The 25,776-nt window shown below is 45.2% G+C and overlaps 1 protein-coding gene across 1 annotated transcript in view; it reads right to left on the reverse strand.

The window, feature by feature from the left end:
- LOC124166636 (COUP transcription factor 2) overlaps nucleotides 1-24,672 on the reverse strand; it is a 203,464-nt gene extending 178,792 nt beyond the window's left edge. The window contains exon 1 of the mRNA XM_046544256.1: nucleotides 23,890-24,672. Coding sequence (XP_046400212.1) covers nucleotides 23,890-24,274 — 385 coding nt within the window. The 5' untranslated portion in view covers nucleotides 24,275-24,672. The remainder of the gene's footprint in view (nucleotides 1-23,889) is intronic.
- Between the last annotated feature and the right edge of the window lie 1,104 nt (nucleotides 24,673-25,776).

Raw genomic sequence — 25,776 nt, forward strand, 5'->3', positions numbered from 1 at the left:
TCATCGTTACAAGCAATCTAAGCCTAGCAGGAAGCCTCCGAGTCTCCAGCAACCCCCTGACGAATTGGAGTAAAACCTATGTAACGCTCTTCGTTTGCTCGTATCAGCTTCTTGTTTTTTTTTGCGAATCGCGCAGATTTCTTTTGCATTTTATTAAGTTCACGGATTTAGTCTTCGTTCGTACGAAAAGTGAAAAAAAGTTTTGCTAAAGCAAAAAAATAATAAAATTGTTACAAAATGACAAAAATCAATACAAAATTTAAAAATATTTAAAATGCAGCAAAAAATGAAAAAAAAGGCGAAAAATCAATAAAAGTAGTGCTTTCGAATGTCCTGTACTTTTGTCCAGCCGGACGTTTCCCGACTTCCGGTGACGGTTGGGCTTAGTCTTAATAGTTTTAGTGTGCTTTCGCACGCTCTCTATAGAAGCCTGTCTCCCTTGTTCTCTGTCCCTGACATTGGAAAGGTCCCTAAACACTTGTCGAGTCATTTTTCCCCTGCGTCGCCACTGAAGAGGAGGTATATGTACTCATTCGTAGTACCACCTATAAAACAGGCAAATGAGCCAAATTTAAGAGCGCCGTGGAAACCTCGGCACGAGATTCGGGTGCATTTAATCTTTTTTAAACGCGTAGGGTTTGCAGCAGAGGAGTCGGGAGGCGATGCGGGCGGGGAAGCGTTGATGGATGGGTCATCTCTTGATACACGTAGGTATGTCATTTGGATCTCTTCGGTGGAAAAGAGGCGCATCATATTCGGGTGCAGTGCGTTGGTACCGCCTCGTGGTGAGTGGCTAGGAGGTGCGTGTGGGTCAGCCACGTGGTCAGACACGGTGTGCCTCTTGAGGGCAGTCGAGTGTGTCGGGGGCAGCGGTGCGCGCCCATCAACACCCGTTAAGCGCACTCCCACCCACATCCACAAGGAACGAACTCTCCCCCGAACGGACTTTGAATCGCAGCATCGGCAATCGAAAAAACGAAAGAAGAAGGCAGGTGGGCGCGCGGGTTTTTAAGAGAGCCGCCGCCGCCGTTATACATCCTGTCTTTCCTTCGTGACATACCTACTGCTCGTTTAAAACTTGCAATATCCGCATGATGATAGTTTCGGGGTTTACAGTAGGAGCATGTTTCTTCATAGAAGCGAGGCTTTGGACGTTGACAGCAGCAGAGAAGTCAAGTGTTGAAGCATTTGAAATATGGAGCAACAGAAGAATGGTGAGGATCAAATGGATCTAGTGAGTAAGCAAAGAGTAAGTGCCACTTGAAGCCAGAGAACAGGGAAGTCTTCTAAAAAACCTACGAAGAAGACTCAAAAAGGTCGTTGCGGCCGAAAAGAAAAGTTGTAAATCAGAGTCTCATTTCGCTATAACTCCAAGTGCTAAGGTCGAGGAGCCATTAATTACTGTACAGCTTAGGCTTATACTATTCCCAAAAAAAATACAAAATATTTAAGACCGGGAGGCCATGTCGAACATTGGCCCTGACGTCATCTGGCATTGGCTAGAATCATACAGCAGTTATACACACACACACATTGGACAGCGACTTTTGCCCACCGTCTACTAAATAAATTCCTCCTAGCTTACTGAATTTTCTTCCTCAGTCGAACTCTAAAGATTTCGTGATAACAAGAATTGTATTAGTCGGTTATGCCAAACGTATCATGAATGGTTATGAACCGGAAAATAAAAGCTTTCACGCCCTTCACGTCGTTAGTAACTATTATGTTAGTTATTATGTTAGTAACTAGTATGAAATAGAAAAACGTGGTGTAAAGGCAAATATATTTTGCGCTGTGTTGATACTATTGGCGTGTAAGTTCAAACTGAAGAGACCGATATTAATTTCGAGATTCATCCGAAAAAGTACTTTTCTAATTCATTGGAATTCTATTTATCTCCCTGAGTGAACACATGAAAGTTAGGTTTTAGCGCGTAAAAAATGCTCCAGGACAGTGGAAGTGAAAATAAAGGATGTAATTGCAACGGGAACGCTTTAAAGAATTCACCAATTAGAAATGGAATGATAGGCTAGAATTCCCCACGTCATAGACTGGCTCGTAAAGGGCGAAGTCGTAGGTACTCTCGGTTAGGAATGGTGCGATTAGGATCGATTACTCGGAATGGCAAACGCTTTTTATTTTCCGAAGCAGCCATACTGCGTTAATATATACTCTAGAAGACTATAATTTCGCACTCGATGTGTTGATATGCCTATTTTATAACGTTTTCATGCAAGTAAGAGCACTTTTTTTCCTTAGACAAGTGCACCATTTCTTTGTCAACTCATCATGCCGCTCTCAAGTTCATTTCAAATTCATTCGCGCCGATATCTAAAAGCTGCCTATTTCATCGTCTGAGTCTCCTAGTAATATGGTTTGCTATCACAAAATTCTCAGGTCGTGACAATAAATTCCACGAACATCGCGACCTCAAATTAGCCACATGCAGCAGTTACAATTTGCCATAATCGGTTTGACATTATTTCATTCGAAATAAAATCGAACTCCAGCTTAATAGCATTTTAATCTTCCGTTTTGAGGTTAACGCACGTACGTAATACGGAGTCAACGTTTCTTCTCTAAACTTAAGAATTTTACGATGAGGCAGTGACACCAATGAAATTGGTGGTCTTTGGTAAATTTAGTCCATGAATTAAAATGCTATGCACAGGGAGAGAACTATGAATTATTATACAATATGAGAATATTGTCACGTTATTAACCTTGAAACTATTACACATATTCATTGGGCTCACGGAGTGGCAGATGAGTCCTTATTCTTCTCGTGTACATTCGATAAATAGTGAAGATAACCATTAAAAGATATATGATTTTTTCAGGCGAGTATAGTCGAAGAAGCACTCTTTGAGATATGATATTTCTCACTGCGCATACTGTCGGAACAACTCTCTCCTTACCCGATCGGAATCAGTGCGACACACCACGAACGTCACAGTAATAGAGCATTCCAGTTTTACAAGAGTGGTTTCCAGTGACCCGGTAGATATGTTTCCCAATGAGTGTTTACATGTGTTTGCTAATATCGCCACTCGCCTCACTGACGGGCAGAGCGACCCGAATTTCAGGAGGTTATGATAAGATATGAAGTGAAACACTTTGCACTTTCCACATTAAAAAAAAATTTATTACACTAGAGTCGACATGTTTCGCTGCAGTGCAGCATTATCAAGTGCAAAGTGAACTGATAATGCTTGCTGCAAACTGCTTGATAATGCTGCAGTGCAGCGAAACATGTCGACTCTAGTGTAATAAATTTTTAATGTGGAAAGTGCAAAGTGTTTCACTTCATATCTCATGATGGATCTCCACAAAGTATCTGCCTCATCCATCCAATTCAGGTTATGATAAGTTATAATTAAGGGCTTTCAGTTGAAATTTACATTCGTGAAGAAGTGATCCACCAAACTTATAACTTTCAATTCTTGGTTAAAAGATAACATAATAAATACAGAGAATAAATGGATCGCTTTGCCGCGCTGCGGAATTTGCGGAAGCGGATTTAGAGGCGCGCACCGAGCGGCAACAGAAATGGACCGCGGGGACACTCTCAAATTTCCATCGTCGCATCGCAAAGCCTTTTTCCGGCACTTGTTGCGTCGTCGTTTTCAAAATATCGAAATGGCCGTTTCCCTCTCGCCCGGATTGCGCTTTCCCACGGATTGCATGAGGGCAAGAGGGTCGCAGGTGAGCGCGCTCACAAAGAATTCCCGAAATATATATGCAAGCGAACTGCGTCACCCTCGCGCCGTCGCGTCGTCCCAACGGAGTCGGAATGGCAAATGGGTGCAACTGTCGAGACCACTTGGGGGGCGCCTCTGGCCGTGTGAACGTCACGCTCGTGATCGTGGAAGGCTTTGCAATTGTGTCGCCGCAGATATCGGACCCACCACTCCCTTTCTCCTTTGATCGCGGATTTGCGGAGACCCTTAAATTTAAGACTTGTGGGGACAGGGTCCAGCTGCTTTCTCCGGGGGCATTGTGGGAAGGGAGGGAGGGGGAATATTTTAGCTTGGACCGCGTTTTGCGTGAAAAAGGTGAAAATTCAAATCCGCAGGCAGGTGAGCGGGCGATCTGCATGACAGAGGGGCCGGCGTGGGAAAAGGGGCCCGTTGGGGCGGGGCGGGCCCTTGGGAGGGAGGGGCGGGTCAGGGTGGCATCGGCCCTCGGGGTCAGTCTCTCTCTCCCAGGGTCAGCATCCGTGGGTAGACTACATAACGGCCATCACAAATAGCCATTGAAATGCACCAACGCTCGGATAACTGCCCCCCCCCCCACCAACGGGCTATAATGGGAGTATGCCCTGACCAGCACTCGAACCCCGCGCCAATCGCGTCCGCGCGTTCGATTCCCGGTCAAGGATAACGCTATTATTCTCTGCAGAATTTTCCGCACTTCTTATCGATTGACCTCCCAACGATTTATTGAAAACGAGTCCTGACTTGATTCTGTAAAAATATAACACTAACAGTATTAGAACAACCGGGGACGAGAGATATAAAAATACAGAGTAACCTTAAGAGGGATTTTCCTTTGAATTATTTGCAAAATTATTCATATTTTTTCCATGCATGTATCTATTGGCCAATTTTGAACTTTTAATTTTATCCCTAGGATAGGATATGTTCGTTTATTGCATAATGTTCTTTTCGCTAATTGTAAGATTGTTTGCCAAAGGGCTTTCAACACCAATCCCTAAGCAGTGCAAATGACAAAGATTACTCGAAGAGTCGACAGCTTACACGGAGATAGACGAACTTGCTTCTTATTTTTTATCCGAGCTTTAATGGCTAAATTGGAGAATTTAAATCTATCTATGGACTGGAATATTCAGTATGTTGTTATGTCTATAGCGCCGTTTCAGAAGAATACGGTCCAATAAATTCCCCATCCCTAATGCCACCCTCGCTCGCATGACATCCTCAAGGAAAACACAACGGGAGAGAAGACGCCTAATACGCCCTTCCGAAGCCGTAAGGGGGGGAGGGTAAGGGAGGGAGGGACCCCCCCCCCCCGCCAATGCGAGCGGTCAGCTTGCGTACCCTTCGCAGGGTGATGTGTGGCCATGCACCCAAACCACACACACGGGTCTTTGTGGGCACTGCGCGCTTTCCTCGCTCTCTACGTATTTTCCGCATGCTGTGACACTTATCATGGAAGGCTACCGACACTTAGGGGTCTTTTACGATATAGGGAAGGGTGGAGAGAAACCCGGCGTCGCCTGCTCTAAACGAAAGGCGCCAAGGGGACCACGTTTCAACGTCCCATTCGACGGACGGAGTGCTGCGCTTGTGATTGTCCTCTACAAAGCACTCCACCAGGGATCGCGCAGCCTCCGAAAAATCGCTGCCACCGCCGGGATTTGAAGCCGGGCCACTGCGTGGGACCACACCAACCCAATCCCTTTTATGTTCCGGAAAGGCACGCATTTCTATTGCTCACCTAGAGGCCTCTGGTTCGAATTCCGCCTGGGTGAGTTGTCATCGACCGCTTTTGGTCATCGCTCGCGTTAATTATTAGAGCGGACGAGGCGCTGCATGCGCGTGTTTGATTCAGCCATCAACAAATGATGGAATGAAAAAAACCTTTGTAAATTTCACATGAATTTTATTGGCACCTGTGTAGTGCCAATAAAATTCATGTGAAATTTACAAAGGTTTTTTTTCATTCCATTATGAGGAAATTTCACGAAGTTACGCCGCAAACCATTCAATTGATCAACAAATGAATAAATAAATAATAAACTCATCCAGTTCAGCAAAGTCACAGGCCGAAGGGATCTGCAGTGTTTTCGTAAAAACTCAACAGTGGCATCACTTTCGTGAACCAGGGATTGAAGCCAATATAGAAGCCAGCTTTGAGCAATCGCCTAGCTTTCCTTAGCATTTTACTAAGTCTAAGGATTGATTCATCTGATCTGGATCCAATACGCTCTCTGCGTACTGCAGGTGCGGCCCGAGGATTTCAAAGCATCGCATCTCTCTCTCTTGCACCTTTTCCCGCGGAATGTCTCCCACAGCCCGCTTCATGAATCCTAACCTTTGCCCAACGATAGGTTCGCAGTTATCCCAACAGCCAGACGTTTGACTTCATCCGACGCCTTGCCACCATTTAGTGTGGGCAGTTGTTGAGGTTTGCTCTTCAGGAAAGATCGTAGCTTCAGTGAACCCACAAGGACTGAAACAATAGTCTCTAATATGGGCCAAGGATTTGGGATCTCAAGGATTATCTACAATAGATAGATGCATATTGATCAATAGAAATTAATTACCTACTCACGGCCGGCTTTATTGTGCCTGCTAACCAAACAGCCTTTAAATTTCTCTAGAGGTGGTTGAAGGCTCTGCTTAGCTTCTGTGTCAGACCAGGATTCTAGCAAATCAGAACTTTCAACGCGCTATAGGTGGAGTTAAAAGCTGTCCCATTTCATGGTTAGTGCTGACCAGACACTTGAAAACAGGCTTCAAGTGTCAACTCCACCCAACTGGCTTGCCACTTCTTCGACGGGCACACGGCGAGCGAGGGGTGCCTCTTTGGGAAGCACTGCGGGCCCGCGCTGCTGGGATGCGCGCTCAGGAAAATAAGGAATCGATGGAAAGAAACAAACAGCTCGCAATGAGCGTGGGATCCAATGGCATTCAGACTCTGCCTCCTTAACACAAACACATTCATCTATCTATTCGCCAATGAGCATCACTAAATGGACGAAAATGAACATTTTTTTCACTATTTTTCGTGGAGCCCTGCATTAATCTTCGTTTTCGCAAGTGACAATCGTGACTTACAATTTAAAAACTAACGTTTAACAGGAAGATTTTTTCACATCTAGCACTGGAGGTGAGTTTACTCATAGCAATAAGATAATTAATAATTTATGTATGGAGTAAATTTCTTGCGAAGGCTTCAGTAGAGAGTATTAGATGCTTTCATGGTTTTCACGTTTTCATCGCGTTGTGCGATGGCGACAGTTTCGCCGCCAGAATGTTCAGGTCAATAGTCAACTGGATGGGTCAGCGGTTCCCGAACATAACGAACGCCTTCTGACCTTACGCTCTCGGAGCCGAAGACGCCAGCCAAGGTGTCGTCGTCAGACAAGAAGTGACGCGATGGAAACCCAGAAGCCATGGCAACGGCTGTGAGTGGGGTGCCGCTTGGTGTGGGATTGAGACACGGGCATTGGGAGAAGGAGATGTGTAGATGGTCGAGACGAATGCTACGGATAAGTTGAGTGAAAAGAATACAGATAGAGTTTCCAACGGCAAAATTAGAAAGGGAGGAGCAATTTCTTTGGGAAACATTCATGATGTGAACGAATTATTGAAGGACAGAGTAAGAGGCGAAATTGCTGAGGACGACTAGACTGCAGACAACAAGTTATGCACGACATGATCTCATCAACGAGAAGAAAGCAGAGAAAAGAGAACTGTTCCGGATTAAACTGGAAGAATTTTACCATAAAGAGGTGAATAAAAGTTACTGGTAATTTTCCACAAATACCTTAGTTTACGGTTTCAGTACATTATGTATCCTTTTCAAGTGAATGCGTTGAACGCGCTCGTGAAGTCAAATAAAAAGAATTTGTGGAAAAATATCAGTAATTTTTCGTTTCCGAATGAGAGAACAGAAATAGATGAGAGAAAGAGTAGAGATCAGATGCCAACGAGTTAAACTGCAGCTAACCTGGAGGAGAACTAGTGAAGAGCCATTTTGAAAAGTGCACATCCGTTCACTGGCCGTGCATTCGCCTCCACCGCGTGAACTCGTGTGCGGAGCACGTGTGCGGAGCCGATGCTTTCTTCCGATCACATCCGAAGACACGAATAATGCGCGCCCAGTCGGGACCCCTTGGCACTAATAGCACTAATCGCCACTAATATCAAGCGGCCTCCTCGTGCAGGGGGGGCTGGCGCCTCGGACGGCCCTGGCGCCGGCCCTGATGGGCAGCCGTGCTCCTCCTACATCCACGTACTGGCGAGAGACGACATTCCCGCTCCCGCCGCGCCCTTGGACGACGGCGCTGCGTGCGCACTCTCATCCAATCTGCGTCCGATGTAGCAAAAGGGGTGAGAGAGGGCGAGGAAGAAATCGGGGGGGGGGGGGGGGTTGGGGGGGTGTCTGCGTCTCAGACTTCCGCGCCGTAGTCCGCGGGTTCATGCCTAGGTTCTTACGCGATTATAAGCAAATCCAAATTATAGCAGTAAATTGCTTCTTAAGAAAAATCCAAAATTATCCCGAGGTTTGGTCTTGATAAAGTGGCAGTAGCGGTACTTCGAAACGAGATAAATTCCTAGTACTTGATTTTAGGTCGTAAGTGGGAAATGATATATGCTGCTATTAAATCATCTACAGGAAGAAACACTTCGCCTAAAACGTTGCCGTGTCCATTGACGTAGATTCGCTCTGTGAAGTACGCGAGCTTCTCGCGAACGATCAGTGACGTCATGGCAAAATTAGCAGTGACGGAACGCACTTCCCTTAACTTTATTTAGAACTGAAATATTACACTGTGGGTTTTTTTTTATTACAGGTCAGTATTTAAATTTTCTTTTTAATTTTTTGTTTTGATTACGAATGCATAAATTAGAAATTTTGAGGCAAATAAATTGATGGAAGTGTTGTTTGACTATTACGTCTTTTGTTGACGGCATTCCGGGACAATGACACCACTGCGCACAATCCTTCAATATAAATATCGCAGGAACTACATCACTAATAAATTAATACAGAATTGCAGAATCTAATAATAAAAAAATGTATACGGCACGAATTAATAATAGCATATATGTATTAAGCGAACTCACTGTGTTTGAAAAGAGCAAATATTCTGACGCTAAAGAATACGTTTTGGGGATTATTTTTCAAAAAAGACGCAGTGTCTGCGTTGAGGAGATGAACCTATAATATAATCAGGGCGTGAATGCCTTTTTGGTTTGCTTTGAGAGAGCATTTACTAGAGTAGACTGGGTAAAGGTATTCTGAAGGAAAGAAGCGTAGGCTGGAGGGATAGGCGGCTCATTATTAAGCTCAGGACTTTTACCAAATTTCTCTCTTTTCTTCTGCTTGGAATAATAATTTAATGAATCTACAAGTTCATTTACATGACGAAATAGCCTATTTTTCAAATGTCCATTTTACTTGTCCGTGCCATTTTTTGCTGAAATCGCTAATTCAAGTGCCCAAATAATCAATATTTTTCTCATCGCCACACCCCTTCTCCTGAATGGACCGAATTGAGTGCGTTGATAACTTTACGAAGCGAGGAAAACCAAGATCTCGCCGTAGGCACGCGTGACTGGGGCAGGCCTTTCGTTTGACACGGCCGTGACAAGTGCGTTGGGGCGTCGCGATGCCTCGGGAATTCCCTCGAGAGCTCTTTGGGATTGCATCGCCGAGGTCCCGGCTTCGAAGCTGGGAAATAGTTGATGAGCTATGGCCGGAATTGCAGGCGTGGAATCTAGAAGAAGGGCAGGCGTATATAGAAGCTAAAACAAGAACACAACTTTCTGTATTCCATACATTTATAATTATATGCCAAATCTGTGGAGATCACCCCGATGTAAACGGCATCATATTCCCACAGTATTTTACCAGCACTCCGTACCCCTTGTATTAAATTGTATTCGCACCTAGACTCAGGAGTACTACGCAGTCGTATTCCTTCCATAACCTTTGGCATTCCTATATGCATTTATCCGTATTCTTAATGTATTCCTTCAAAATACATTATGCAAAGAAAAATATGATCATGCAAAACATTAACATTTCCAGGGGAAACCTTACAAAAAGGGATATCGATAAATACATATCGATTACATCCGTAAAAGAAAAAATTGAAATATATTATGAAAAAAATGAATTAAATTATCAGATATAGCACTTCATTGCTTGCCAATGGTTTGTAATTCCTAAATCAAATCCCTGCAAGCTTAGAACTATGGAAAAATAAAACATGCAATGAGTTGATGTAGCGAGTGACGCCATTATTTCTATTAATTGCTATCTATATAGTACGAGGGAAGAAAGGCATTTCTATTCTCTCTGTTTTGCAGTCTATTTCTTTTATTTTCTTCTCATTATCACGTCTACCATAGTTTGATTGTAAACGAAGGATATGTTTCACGTCGTCAGAGAAAAAATCCTCCTCGAATTTACCAAGTAAATTTAGCCTCTACTTCGATCTACGTTCCCTTAAAGATTCCCATTCTAATTCGCGTAACATACTGGAAACGATGCAATTCTTTTTAAACAACTCATCACGAATCTGGCCGCCTTGCGCTGTACTCCACTCATTTCAGCTATCAGTCCTACTTCGTAAGACTTCCACACGCTAGCAGCATTTTCTAAGTGAGGCCTCACTAGAGTCAGGTACCTTATTTCTTTCACCTTTTTGGGCATTTACCGAGAATTACTTTTTAAAAATCCCAGTTTACGGTTAGCTTTCGCGCATACTTCGCGTGTGCGTTTACCCCACGAAAGATCCCGAGTAATGGTGACCCCTAAGTATTTCACGAATTCGACATTTGATAGTTGAATCCCGTTAGCGGTGTAGCTCCTTCTTGAAGATATATCCTTTTCCCAAAATTTCGTCGCCATACACTTTCCAAGATTTAATTCGAACTTCCTTATATAACTAACTGCACCATTCATTTATGGCAGCGAGGTCCTTTTATAGGCACCTAAGTGCATTTTCAGCATTCAAGCATTTTAACTTACTCGGTAACTATCGTATTATTCACAAATACACGTGAGGACTAAGTTTTCTCGGAAAGAACACATGCAATGCGTAAACATGGTCATGTAAAATACGATCTCTTTTGGGAGTGAATGTTCGTGAATGAATTAGCCATTAGTATTTCAGTCCTTCGGCGAACACAATTAATGTCATCTGGTCAGCGTGCACCACCAACGAGAGATACATTTTTTCTTCGACCGGAAATTTACTCCGACAAGCACGAAGAGATTTGTAACTCCTTTGTAAATCAGAATATCAACTATGAAGTGAATGAATGTCACGATGGTAGAAACCAATGCAAGCCAGGGGTCGCACCATACAAATATTTTATTTTGCTGGTCATTAAAACCACTTAACTACAACAGAGTCGAGTGAAATCCCATGGAATATGACGGCAGCTATACGATTCCCAAACAGTGTTAATTAAACAGGAAACAGTGTCACTCGTAATCCTTGTATTTCGTGGAATGCGGGAAAAATACCAATGGAATAGCAATGAGTCCTGGAAGAGGGATAGGATGGGATATTGTGAGAATTGGGGAGGAATGCTGACGAGTACAAATTACTGCCCAAGTACCACTGCCAAATACTGTTGCTTTTACTTCGGGACGAAGTTGAGGTCTTGCATTAATGCGGTAATAATCTACTGAGAAAGATCTTCTCTGTATGATTGCGTTAGGTACCACGGGGGTATATATATGTAGACGGGAGTCCGGGTGTGCCGTGGCCCGCAGCTGAATTCACTTTAGAAGACCGATGGCATTGAATCGTTTCATTCGGATCGAAGGGGGCACAGGGAATTTCGTGGGGGGGGGGGGGAGTTTAGCGTTTGGGGGCAATAAACACCAAGATCTCCAATAATTTCTGGGGGGTTGTCCTTGTTCCCCGGTCCTTTCTCCCCCTCTCCCAGCTTAGGCCTTAGTTAAGAGTTATCAGGAGAAGGAGAGGAAGTATTGAGAACGACACAGGATAAATGACAATTTACGTCGTGTGGATGCTAGAGCTCCAATGACTGGCAAAGCCATCGTTCTATGGAGAAATAGACTAGACTGGGACGCAATTACCCCCTTTCGATTTCGATGGAATTTCCACGAACTGCGGCTGATCCCCTAGGAAGGGTCAAGGGGCCAACCCTCCCCCCCCCTTCTCGGACACTGTCGGCTGCGGCGCTGTAGGGTGCACATTTCCTTCCGTGTTGAAGTAATCGCCCGTCGCTTGCGTCCCGCGCTGGCAGGGACATGCTATTAAGAAGTACGGCAGCGCCCGCGTGCTGCAGGCCCGCTGTCCGTGTGGCGTGCCACTTGAGTGATGCCCAATGAGACATCGTCGCGTCAATATTACAACAATGGAGGATTCTCCAATCACCCTCTGCGCATTTGAATGGTTTCGCTTAAGTCGTCACTCGCGTCGCTAACGGACAGAGCGATCCGAATTTCACGAATGAATTAATTACCTATAAATTTGGATTTTAGCCGAAATTCACATTTGAGACGACATGCGCGGTTGAATTCGAGAATCTTTTCAGTGATATTCCACAATTGCAAATAAAATATGATAAAATCAATCGCAGCGCAGCGAGCATTTTTGAAAAAGGATTGAAACAGGTGGGAAGTGAATGCAGCGTAAAAATGAAGCATCCTCGGTTCTCCCCATTGCGTTGTCCTCCCTTGGGTTGACTTGCCGCCTTTCGCACACCCTCATGGTGTGCGCCCACATCTACACAGAGGAGAGTTCACTCTCTCACTCACTCACACATTCAAAGTAATGCCAAGCGTTTTCTCGTTTACTTCATCACCAATGTGTTCACAATTTTGTCCCGCAAGACTCGAATCATCGAAGGAAAACACTTGTCGTCGAGAGAGCGCACTTGAGGACAGGGGTGCATTCGGGTAACGCGAGGGGCATTGTCGCTGGCCACGAGGGAACCCCCCGAAATTAAAACGACATGACTTTGCACCTGAATCTCGCTCGGGATCTTCAGCTGCACCTGAGGAGTTTGATACGGAATGGGTTTCAATGTTATTGTCACGGCGGCTGTTCTCGGAAGATCCTTTTTCACTCTATATTAACCAAACACGACTTCAGCCAATCAGAACAACCCTGACTTTAAAACGACCGCTACTTCCACCGACGCAGCCACGGCGTGCACTCATGTGCCGACCACAACCATTTTCCATACAACTCCAGAGCCGACCTGAACACGGTGACGTGATAATCAAGAAAACTGTCATCATCAGGCATCAGACAACGCGGTGGAAGCCCGAAAATCGTGATGGCATCAACCAAGCACTGCGGATGCATTTGCAGGAGCATGTGCTGGCTAGAAAATAGCGCGAAGGCCACATAAAGCGATTGTAAAAAAATGTGAGCAGATCGGCACGTTCGTGTTCCGAAGAAATTTAAATCTGGAAGGCGATTCGGGCGGACGCAGGAGTGCAGCAAATGAGTAAAGAGCACTAATTAAAATGAGTGGGAATGGTGGAAGAATTATTCCAGCAATCCTACATATGCGGGTCCATTTTTATGCAAACGACTAATTAACTTCGTGAGATAGGTAACGATACGGTGACGCATCCGTTAGACGGAATCCCTCGCAGAGACATACGAAACATCTGCTTACAAAACAATTCTACACATTTGGTCGAGACAATGGAAATAATCGGAGAAAAATGATCACCCTAGGCGCTCTTCACATGGATCAAACTATGTACAAGCGAAAATCGGTTCTTAATTCAGAAGTAAATCGTTCCTTCGAGAGGAAAATTCAATGTTGGGCAAACTTTATGCCCTGGATTCACTAATTTTCAGTAGTAGCGCATTTAATAATCGTTGACAGTTGAAAGAAAACATGAGATGTCAGAAAAAAATAGCTGCAGCACCCTTCCGCAATTTTAAACCACTGGAAAGACTAAGGTTTATTGAAAAAGCTCTCACAATTTCTTGCTAAGCGTCTGCATAAAACGGTGGAACTGAAAGTAAGTATAAAACATGAGCATCGATCAAGAGTAATGTAATATTTAATTATTTATTATAATTTTTGTACTAGTAAAACGTAGATGAAATTTATTCACCATTACCACCGCATGCAGATATAGAGTCCGATCCAAAAGTTAAGCGTTTCGAGTCTTATACCTATAACTTATACCTTAATTTAAAAAAATAATTGTACGGAGAAAAAAGTTGCATCAACACATGTCTTTTTGTAGGTTTTGATGAGACTGTAAAAGTCAAAGATGTTTTAAAATTGAGTAAAGATTGAAAAAAGGGCTTCGTTTTTTGATCTTGTGGCAGGTGGTGTAACTTTGTTGACTTTAAACTATAATGCCGTCCCGTATATTGCAAAACGCGTTAAAATTATCAAGATTAGTTGCATAATCAAATACCGAAGTTTCAAATTCTTCATTAATCAAGTTCAACAGATTCAGGCGTCAATTGGTGGAAGTTAGACATATTCAAATAAATAAAATATCGTTGCTCTTTTCCACAAGAATTCTTCTTGTGGAAAAGTGCTACGATCTTTTATTTATTTCGATATCTTCATTAATTCGTTACTAATTAAGCAATCCATTAAAAATAAATATATCTCCTTCTCTCCTTCTTTCGTCCACCATTCTTCGTCTAAAAACAACATTTTGCATCACCTTCACTGTTAGTAAAGGGCCTCGCGTAGTGGCTCTGTGGCACTCACGCGTGCCTGGCCCGTGCGGAGGCACGCGACGGATGGCCGCGTGCTAGGAGTGAAGTGTGTCGGAGAGCAGTTGTTAGGGGTCGCAGCGGAGGAGGCTGTAGTGATGGCCCCTTCGCAATGGCCACGGCGGAGAGGGCGCGGATTGCGAACCTGTGGACTCCTTAGAGGAACTAGCCACCCAAATTCTACGCGCAAAACACATTTGCACTACATTAATTGCACAAGATAATTTATCAGTGACAACCAACTGCACAAGGAGCTCTAAAAAGAATCTTATTACGAAACAAAAGTGCAGAAATTGGTGGTGAATTCCGGAGGAAATTGATATTTCTTGAGACACTTGGGCAAATTATTATTAATAATAAATAGTCCCCCACTAATCACTGGCATTTTAAATAAATATAAAATGACTGATGGGATATCGCACATTTTGGCACGTGTGCATAAACCACTGGCAAAGGCCACATTTTTAAGCGATCGTGGTTTTTAAAAAACAGTTGAAATTATGTCTTCGCCTCATTGCATGGACGTGAGCTCAGATGAAATCAGCCCACGAAGGACGGGACGATCGCCAATCGAAGAACAGGACGCGCACTCGAAACAGCTCTCGAACACACTGACCTCACAGTGATACCACCTGCTGAATGTGATGGCGCGTGATTAGCGTGACGAGTCGATGGCGGAAGTCATCTCTGAAATTAGGGCATTAGAAGAGCTCTAACTTATCACGATTATCATAGTTAAGATCCTAATTGGCTGAAGTGAAATTGTTGGAAGATGTATCCAAATGCCAATTATAGTTGGAACGGATTATTGATGTCCGAATACGGTTTCTAGATGCATTAATTGCGGATCTGCGCGGATATGACAAATGATTTAAGTTAATCCGCTCGCAACTCCCACCCTCAGGCAATCCATCGGCTTCGGAGATTTTTCGAAATATTTAAAGGGGACTCATCATGGAGTGTGGTGAAAATTAGTGCGGTCGATTCGAACACTTTCCGTGAAACCAAATCACGAATATTGCTCACAATTATAAGGAGTACCTACTCATGGAATCTGGAGAGGGCGACCGACGTGGCAGCTGAGATCATTTGCACCAGCAGGAAAAGGCAGAGAGAAAAGGGTGGAGAGAAGCCTGATCTTGAGGAAAGCCGTCGAGGAGACTACGTCTGAACGTCCCTCCTGACGGACGAAGGGCCGACTCGAAGTGCCCTCCGAACTTCTCCGCCACCGCCTGGATTTGAACGTGGGCCTATTGGGTGGGAGCTCGATCCCATCGCAAGTCGGTGGCGACTCGCTCAATGCGCAGAGTCCAATCACCAATCAGTGCATCGAGGCGGAAGTTGGAAATACCAATATGGCCAATAGGAGGCCTTCCGGCCCACTGCACTGCTACTGCTAGTCCACTCATTGACGATGAAAGTCAGCCACACCCCCCGAATAATTTGAAAGTAAACCATACATGGGTCAGCAAACATTGAAACATTGACGCTTCCGCCCTGGAAGTGCTCTCCTACCCTCCATTGTGGGGTGCAAATTGTTTCTGAGCAAGAAAGTTTTTTTTGGAAATGCACTTGGCAGCTTAACTGAGGATGCATCTCGCGAAAATATCGCAATGTATCGCCCAAATCGACTCCGGAAGGGATTTTCCGCTGTGACGTCAGCCGTTGGGCGATTCTAAGGGTCGGCCGCGATGCAAGTGAGGACCAAAGCATCGCTCTGACGCGACGCCTCCACGGTTGACGGCGATAACACTTCCCGGTCACTTATTAGTCAAACCAGGGCATGAAATTTGCCCGCCATTGAATTTTCCTCGCGAAAGAACGAATGATTTCTGCATTTAAAACCGATTTTCGTATTTTACGCTTGTAGTATGATCCATGAAAGAGCACCTGGTGCAAGAATTTCTCCCGGATTAATTATCCGGCATTGTTTTCATTGTCTTTGATTTCCAATGATGGAACGGGTGTTGTGCGTAGAGGGGATGTTGAAAACGATGTCAGAGGGTAGAATGTTGGGTAAACGAGGGTGAGGAAGGAAGAGAATAGGATTTATAGTCAGAATGAAAGGGAGTACACCTTATTGTGATTTGATGGGGAAAGTGCACCTACGGAGGGCCCAGAATACTTCTTAAACATTCCGTGGAAACCTCCTTCTTCGGTACAATGCTTTAATAATAGTTTTGTCATTGTGTCAACCAAATGTGTTTTGTTCGCAGAGTGTGCGCCTGTTCCGATGGACTCCATCTGACAAGCACATTCGTCTCCGTATATCTTCCCTGTGTTACTTAACTGTGAAAATCAACCGACGAAGGAAAGATTACGAGTAAATACAAAAGGTAGACGCTCATCCACAATAGAAGCGACTGTTGTGAACTGTAATTAATAATAATTTAACTGTAATCAATTGCACTTTAAAACTACTTCTCCGCTTTGATGATAAAATCATAATCATAATTCAGCAATCGTAAAATAGTTTTGGAGCACATCTTCACTCCACTACACGAACATTTTTTCATATTTGCGCGTTTCTTCTCTTCTATGTTCTTCACCTTTAAATCCTGCATTTTGAACTCATTCAGGATCTTCCCTTGCCTTTCCTCCCATTACACTAATGATAGCGCGCGATTATTAAACCATCGTGACGCTACAAATAATTATTATCAATCCAGGCCCCTAATTTTCGCTGTGAGCTACTTAAGTTTTACTTAAGTTACTCTGATGAGGATACGCTATTATAAACGAGAGACATTTTTGGGAAATGCAGATGAAGGAGAATCGTGAATAAATGGGGAGAACACTAACTATGGTGAAGGGAGAAGAGAGGAGAATAATGAAGATGCCTTCAGGAGAGGATGGAAACTTTAAGGATACGCGCAAGATGCAGCTAACACTGCAAACCTGGAATGCTTTGCTCCCATCATCAATTTGTCTTCAACGCATGAAGTTCGTCCAAATCCCCACTGCCAGTAAATCCAAGGAAACAGTAAATTGGAATACTTTGCGGTAAGCCACATCATGAATATTTCTCGCGATCAGTGCACACATTTCTCCGTCTTACACGAGAGCCGAAAAGGGGAAGGAAGCCGAAGAAGCCTATTCCTAAAAAAAATTGAGCTTTTTAATCAGTCGGTCGTAGTTATTATTAAAACTCGATGATGATTCAGGTGAAGAGAGCAATGGTGAGGTGGAGGGACGGGTGGAACGGCTAAGGACTGGACGAATTAAGGAGGACGTGAAAGGCATATGGAAGATCTTCGCCTGCGACCCTTCTTCTTATATCTTATATCCCTATATCTTATATCTTCCACTCACAATTACTGTATGATTTCATAGACAAAATTTTGTAATGATTTCTCTCTGATCGACGTTCTAGAAAATTGAATTTAGCGATGATTCTAAAAAAATTAGATGTTACCAATGTGTTCTAAATTAATAGCTGCATAAGCACCTACTTTCTGAATGAGAGTAGTCACCGTGAAATTTCCATGGAGGTGATGAGTATTTTATTCATTAAGTTCGCAGTGTTAGGGTTTGGTGCTCCGAAGGCGATCGCTTCGCTGGCGCCCCGCGTCGCTCTTCTGTTTGCCTCCCGACGGATTTCCCCGCGACGCGAACATCATCGCCCGAGTCTCTCGCTCGAAGCGACTCGGCCGTCGTCGCTATCGCTGAAGCTCTCATTACAGGTAGTCTACCAGTGAATATATGAGAAGATATTCAAAAATGTATTAAAGCTCACAGCTGCAATGGAAATCCACACATCCCCCTGCACCCATAAACATTTCATCGAGTCCCACCCCCCCGCAAACACCCCGGAAATATGCATCTTCAATCTCGCTCACAATTACACCTCGCACTTTCACGCATCATACACGGGGAACAACACTGCTTCCAAAACAAACATAAGCTTAAGTCACACTTCCTCCATTCCCTAATCCTCGCTTCCTTCCTTGTGCTTTCAACGCCATCATTCCGCGACACGAGGCTGACTTCGTCTGGACCCTTTTTATTTGGCGATTTACTTCTGCTATCGCTTTTCTTTGTCATTTTACCGAATTTATAGCGCGCACTATTACTTGTATTGTAGGGAAAAAGACTGTATTCGGTGTACCCCTGCATCCAAGAGGGTCATCATCGAAAATCTTTTCCACCTACGGCCTGGCGCTGAAGCTGCCGTTGATTTCCAAATTTAATGCTGGCATAACACAGCCTCACCGCCGATATGGATTGAATTTAAACTTAGTGTGTCCGTATTTTGTGTGGTGTCATTCTGGCCCGATACACGAAGCGATGGAAAACAGCGGAAAAATGCCGAATCCGACGACACGGTTTAGAAAACTATGCCCTGTAATTTCGTACAATGAGACAGAGCTGTCACTTATACCTTGTTTAAACAGCATTTATAGATTATTTCACCTCCATATTAAACAGAGAGAGAGAGAGAGAGAGAGAGAGAGAGAGAGAGAGAGAGAGAGAGAGAGAGAGAGAGAGTGCGCTCGGCTAAATTTGCGGGGTGCTAGTCGGTTATAAATTTCTAATTGTTTCATGAAAGAGTGTTTACATTATTAACACTTACCATTGAACGCGTTTAACTATCCTCTTCTCCACAATCACGCACAAAAATTAAGGTTTTAACCATTGGTGTTGTAATTAAGATCCTATAAGGAGCGAATTCTAAACTGGTGGAGTAAACAAAATTTCACATTTCAAAGAGAGGTTTTGTCATAGGCTTGGCAAATTCCCGCTTTGAATTTGGTGACAATGCCGTCTACTAAGTTAAATTAGTTTGACTGCGAAAGAATGTTTTGCCCTCATTGGGGTATTATGCTGGTTTACGCAACTCAAGTGCTAGAGAGCGCATCCTTCGACCGGGCACGCACCCTCGGCGCAGCATCTTCCGGGGAAGACTGGGGTGGTAGGGGGGGGCGCGGGAGGGGGGGGGGGGGAGGGAGATTATCTCCGCGTCGTTATGCACACATTTCGAACCTTCTTCGATAGAGGAGCGTCACTTACAATTACTCATGAGGTGAAGGAAATGCATCGGCGACTTGGTCAATTCCGCATAGCTTCATTCGGTAAAACCTCGGCCAGTTTGGCCGTGTCATCACCAAGAGGAAATACAACAGTTTCTCCGTAGGAGTACACTTAATTCTTTGGGAAAAAGTTGAATTTCCTCTCGATGATGACACGGCAGTCTCGAATCCGGTCGAGGTTTGACCGAATAAAGCTGTGTGGAATGAACAAAGTCGTCTGCGTATTTCTTTGACCATGATTTGATTTGAGAAATCCAACTCGTGAGCAATCGAAGACGGGGGAGCCACCCGCCCAAAATGAGGATAACGCTTTGCCTCGTAAGCTGCCTACCGCCCGTGGCTTAGAGCCATTCTCTTCCTGTACCACTAGGTAATACCGTATTAATGAAGAATTCACAAATCCAACGTGTTTCTAAATACCAATGTTTCCATGGCTAGGTCATCGTTTTCTGGTCACAAAGTGGCTATTTAACTGGTAAGTCCAGTTTATTCTCAGTGCCCACCGACACGGCAAATGCATTCGCCACTTCGGAGCGGTCATCCGTAAGCAATTATAAAACTCTTGAGTTTGAAACTGAACTTACGAGTTAAAAGACTGTCATTTTGTGAAGATGGTAGTATTTACAGCCACTGAAACGTTGGCATTTGGAAACCCAACCGAGGAAAGTGAGGAGTTGGAGAGAACTTCATTAATGCGATCCGAAAAGGAAGTTAAAATCATACAAATTCGTATTTTATTAAAGTTGAATCGATTCCATGCATTGATCGTCAGGGGGTTACCAATCCAAAATTACACGAGCTAACCGTACACAGCCCCTCCAAAAATATATTCTGCGCACGCTAAAGCTTTGTTCTGTTCTGCTAATGTTGCAACGATCTGGCGAATATAATGGTGAATATTTTTCTACCCTTCATTCAATGTAAACATTGTAATTTATGGGAATAGGTGAGCAGATTTTTAGTCAGCTAATCTTCTTGATTACTTTTCGCAAATTTTATTTTTGCACCCCGAGGGAACGACATTTTTGAAATATAAATCAAAGCATAACTGAAGCAATTCAAGCCCACAGCTACAATTTTACTTTTAACAATGGAAATAATTATTTTTACAGGGTTTTTCCGGACGAATCTGCATTATACTTCAGGAGGTGGCAGGGGAGAAAATTCTAAGCATCTTTTGTCCACAAGCACGGGGTCGTTACTCCTTTGTTACGGAGCCATGGCAACGTAAAAATTTTTTCTCGAAATAGGTGAGTATCGTATTTTTGATACTCGCTCAAAGCTCTTGTTTACTTAAGTTGAGCGATTAATAATTTCAGACAATTATAATCGCATACTTTCGTCCTGCCTTCTTTAATGTTCTTCAAAATACAGAGTACTAAATAAAATGTGGAAAAGACTGGTTATCCATGAATAACCGTTTTCATGGTAACTGCAAAGTGCATCCAAAAATGTTTGAGTTTCTATAGTAACTGAGAAGGTGGAAAGCACGCAATTCCGCTGGCACAAAATATACTCGCAAAACATCCATTGCATGGTAAATTAGATGTGACGGATATATTCACGCAATGCGAACATGTGAAAATCAGCCTCAAGCACAAGCAAGAGAGAAAGATAATAATGTATTTCAGTGGAAATTTGACTTGTGTGCGCTGAGCTAAATTTCCTTGGAGGCTGCAAAACAAAAAACGGCCTGTGCCGGCCTCGCCGTGAATTTTCGTGACTCGACATGACGTGCATTGAATTAAAAATCATATTTAAATATTTAAACAGAATCACGGATGAGTACACGATACTGGTGGCACATCATTCAACCAAATTCACTGAGATACATGATTTATTTGAGTAATCCTGTCTCTGTTAATGCATTCTCTCGAACAAAATGACTATATTTTAGACGAATTCCGATTGCTTTTTGAGCCAAAAATGTGAGTTCTACCGGTCGCCCTCAAAGTGCTTTTGTTTTTTCCTTTTTTCTATAATGATGTTTCTTCCATTCTCCTCGCGAATCTTTCGTGAGATGCGTTCCCTCTTCGACCTGCTCTCAAAAAGTTCGCACGAATTGTTCGGATTGCTTACGGACGAGTTTCATATCGGTCGTCATTAGGATGCAGAGTACATTAGAAGTGGAGGGCTCCATCGGAAACGCATTGTACGGGTCGGAGCGAATGAAGCCTTGGGGCACCCCTAAGCAAAATCGTCCGCGTTGGCCCACGCGCGCAAGGAACACGCCCCAACCTGAATGCGTGACACTCGCGCGCCCGTGACTTAATCACGACCGTGCTCCACCCTATCCAAAGCAACCATCGGGTAACAACACTGAGTGAGTGCAGATGTACGGTCAATGTAAATTGCATCACGGATGTGCAGAATCCGTTGGAATGCTAAACAATGAAACGACATTGACACAGTTATTTCTTTACAGTTTTAGGTGTTATTTTCCCGGCTGGTAACGTATATCTAGGGTGAACTTGTAAGACAACGTTTTATGAATATCATATTGATTCCCTCTTAACTTCTGAGCATGAAGTTGGTTTAAAGAAAAACGGTAAAAATTGTGAAATATAAGAATGGGAAACATTAACATTGGAGTGTTCGTTCCCTTTATTGTTCTGTGCGTGTGGAAATATCAAATAAAGACATTTGCCGCTGAGGAGGTACGTGCCTTATTTCTCACCGGTCTTATGCTACTCATTTAAAACAATTGATTATCAAGTTGAAAAGTTTAGGGAGTGTTTAGTACACGCTTGCACACGATGGCTTATATCTTGAAGTGGAAAAGTTCACCCTAGGTATTTCTCAGGTATATATTTACTAAGTTGAGAAACAGACAAATGCCGACAAGTTTTCCTCTACGAACGTGCGATGATAGCTTCGACATGATGGTATCGTACGTTTCGCGCTAACAAATACCGTTGGAGAGGGAGGAATTGAGTGTAGCCCCGCGCCGGGTGCGGCTAATCGCTTGCACCCGGCGGCGCCGCACAGAGGCACCGCAGGGACTCACCGTCCATCGCCCGGCGTGCATCCACGCACGCCCTGCGATTACGGCACGGCGCCCAATGCGTTTCGCACAAATTATCCGGGTGAATTACAAACGGATGCGCTTAGCTGAGTGCGACTCTTTACGCTGCACTGCGCGTTTATCGTGCGTAAACGCATTTCGATAAAATCAGTCGATTTTATGACTCTTTTGATCGAAAAAGTTCGCCCGCGAACTACAAGACTCAAGTGTTTCCGTTTGCGGCACCGAGCACCCTTATTCAAACTTTTCGTGATCACACGCAATTCATGTTTACTCCACGCTCACTCTTATGTTTATCTAGCCACGGTATCTAATGCTAAGTTTCACTGTTTGTGTCGGTTAAGTGTGGAGTATACAATTGCGTTTTCTAATGAAGATCCACAAATTCCCCATCGTATCCTCAACTTCAAATTATCGCACGGGACGACTTCTTAATTCTAACTATGATGAGAAAGAAAATGCATGTAATGTGGAGTGACTTTCCCAATACTTTGTTATAAAACGAATGATTTCGGATGTTAGTCCATCTTCGTATCAAAATATAATTTTAAAACAAACACCACACCTCAATTAATTATCTACGAGCACATAAGTAGAGCACTTCTGCTCTGCAACTTAGGCATCACCTAATTTTTACGCAGTAGAAGATAAAGATCTTTCGGTGTTCCCTACACGTGGATCATCTAGCCGGTCGATGGCTGCGTCAGCCATCCATAACTGATTAACACTCTGCATCACATATACATCCAAATGGTAAAATGGAAATGTCGTCTTACGGTAATAATCAAGGCAATGTCCGCTCAGTAACAATCTGCAGGCACCCGCAGAATCACTTAAATATGCAAATATTCCGCGGAGGAATAAATCATTTGCCTTGACCGGGATACGAACCGGATTACGGCACGAGAAAAATCCGCAGGAGAGTTCAAAGTAGCTCAAGTGGTAAAACACCTGGCGCGAATTCGGAATATCCGGGTTGCCATCGCGGCCAATGCTTTGTCCTCCGCGGAAGATTCGTTCGGCGACAAGAAGATCCAATGATGAAGAAAGCCCACAATCTTCAACTTCACTCCCGAGGAGGTCTTCACGCTAAAAACGCGAACAATTAGGGGCGCACATCAGCCCTGCATACCTTCGACCTGCGGTTGTTTTTTTTGTTGATGGGTTGGGGGGGGGGGGGGGGGGGGGGGAGGATTCATCCTCGCTCCGTATCACAAACGAACACAAATGTTTGAAGCACGCTCACTGGAAGAAATGGATTTCGATGGCCACCTACGAGAGTAGAACACGCACGGCGAATGCGCGACGGAGTGTCTCTTTGCATTTCCACGACAAGGGAACAGGCACAGCACAGCACATCGTGATTGGCGTTCGGTGACGCGAATACTCACCTTCGCACGTGAACTGCCCGTAGTGCTTTCCGCTGGATTTGTCTCCGCATACGACGCACTCGATGTTCTGGTTCTTGTCGGCCGAGTGCGGCCCGCCGGCGGACGACGGCCCTCCGCCCGCCGCCGACCCCGCCGAAGACGTGGACGAGGAGGAGGACGAGTGGTGCGTGGTGCTGTGGTGGCCGTGCGTGGTGCCGTGGTGCTGGTGCGGGTGCAGATGGACCGGGGTGGCGCGCATCTCCCCCGAGATGTCCTCGGCCGTGGTGGGCGTGATGGGCGCCCCCACGGCCCCCGGGGGCGGCACCGCCGCACCCGGATGAGGAGGTGCCGCGCCCACGGCGCCGGGCGCCTCCCGCCATGACGGCGGGGGCGCCACGAGCGCCATGGAGCGCGGGAAGCCCAGCTCCAACGTGTTGGCGGATTCGGAGTGTCCGAGGAGGGGGTGCGGGGGGGGCCGGAAGCCCCAGGCAGGGTGGGCCGCCGGCTCGATGGTGGGCCTTCCCTCCGTCAACAACAACAACAACAACACAACACTCTTGCTGGAGGAGTCATCCGGAGTCCCTCGGCCGCAGCACTGTGTTGATGGGCCGGTGCCACTGCCGGTCGGTCGGGGCCCTCGGGTCTCTCTCAGGGGCCCTCGCGTCCTGTATGTGTGTGTGTGTGTGTGTCTGGGGGGGTGGGGTGAGGGGGACGAGAGGGGGTGCGGTAGTGTTTTGTTATAAGGCGAGAGAGAGAGAGAGAGAGAGTGGGTTCGTGAACTCTGCTCTGGAGCGCGGGTATAGCGAGACTGACTTCTTGGCCGCCAGTGCCTCTTTGCCCTTCCCCTCCACCCCCTAACCCCTGACACCTCCGACCCCTCCCCACTTCCCCTTTGGGGGGGGGGAGGGGGCCCGACCCCGTTGCCATAGCACCGGCCGTATAGGGGGCGCACATACGCCAAAGGCCGTGGCCTCTTCCCCTCCCCCCCTCCCCGCGCCTCTCGCCTTCGGCTGCCCCCGCCGACCGAGTCCCGAACCTGCACGATCCCTCTGCTCCTCCGTTGTTTAGGGGGGGGGGGATGGGGGAGGTTGGAAGGGGGCGGTTGGCCTCTCCTCCGGAATGCCTGTCTCTTTTTCTCCTCTCTCCTCCCCCCCCTGCATCCCTCCCCCTCCCCCCCTATCGCCCCGTCCCTGCAGACTCCTTCTCCTCCGTGTCCTCAACTGACCGCGGATGTAACACTCTCCCCACTCCTCCTCGCCCGGCTCCAGGGTGTTTGGCAGGGGGTGAGAACTTACGCGCGTGCATCTCAATGATTCCTCCACATCTCTGTGCTACCCCGCAAGCTGTCTCAATGGGGGTGTGGCAGGGGATGTTAGGACACGGGCCGTTCACCTGAGAAAAAGATTCATATGTGTTGGAATATTATGAGTCTTGAAATCCATCTTGAGTTTATGTAAGTCTTCCTTCGTTCCGGGGAAAAACGAATTCCCATATGTAGCTATGGTTTCGGAATAACTTCTCTAAATTTTTATTGTCGGACCTGGAAATATAGTGAGTTTCTAATCAGGTATTGCCTGTGTCAATGAGAGACATCTTGATCGCTCAAGCAATGTCGCGACTATCGCCAGGGGTCTCTCCAGTTGCTCACAGCCCCACTACAACTAGCAGTGCTATGAATTTTGTAGATACTCTTCCTGGCGACACCCCCTCTTGCTGCCGCACCGATTGTACAACACTCTCTCGTGCGACCCCTAATTCTTCGATCACTAACTGCCCCGGCAGCCGTTATCACGGGCGAGTGGCAGTGGTTGTTTGCACACCATTAAAATTAGATTTTAGGAAAAGTAAAAGATAAGTCCACGCTGGAATATTTTCGCTTTTCTTTTCGTTCCATGAGTATTTATTTTC

The sequence above is a fragment of the Ischnura elegans genome, chromosome 10, assembly GCF_921293095.1.
Source record: "Ischnura elegans chromosome 10, ioIscEleg1.1, whole genome shotgun sequence".
In the NCBI taxonomy this organism is placed as follows: domain Eukaryota; kingdom Metazoa; phylum Arthropoda; class Insecta; order Odonata; family Coenagrionidae; genus Ischnura; species Ischnura elegans.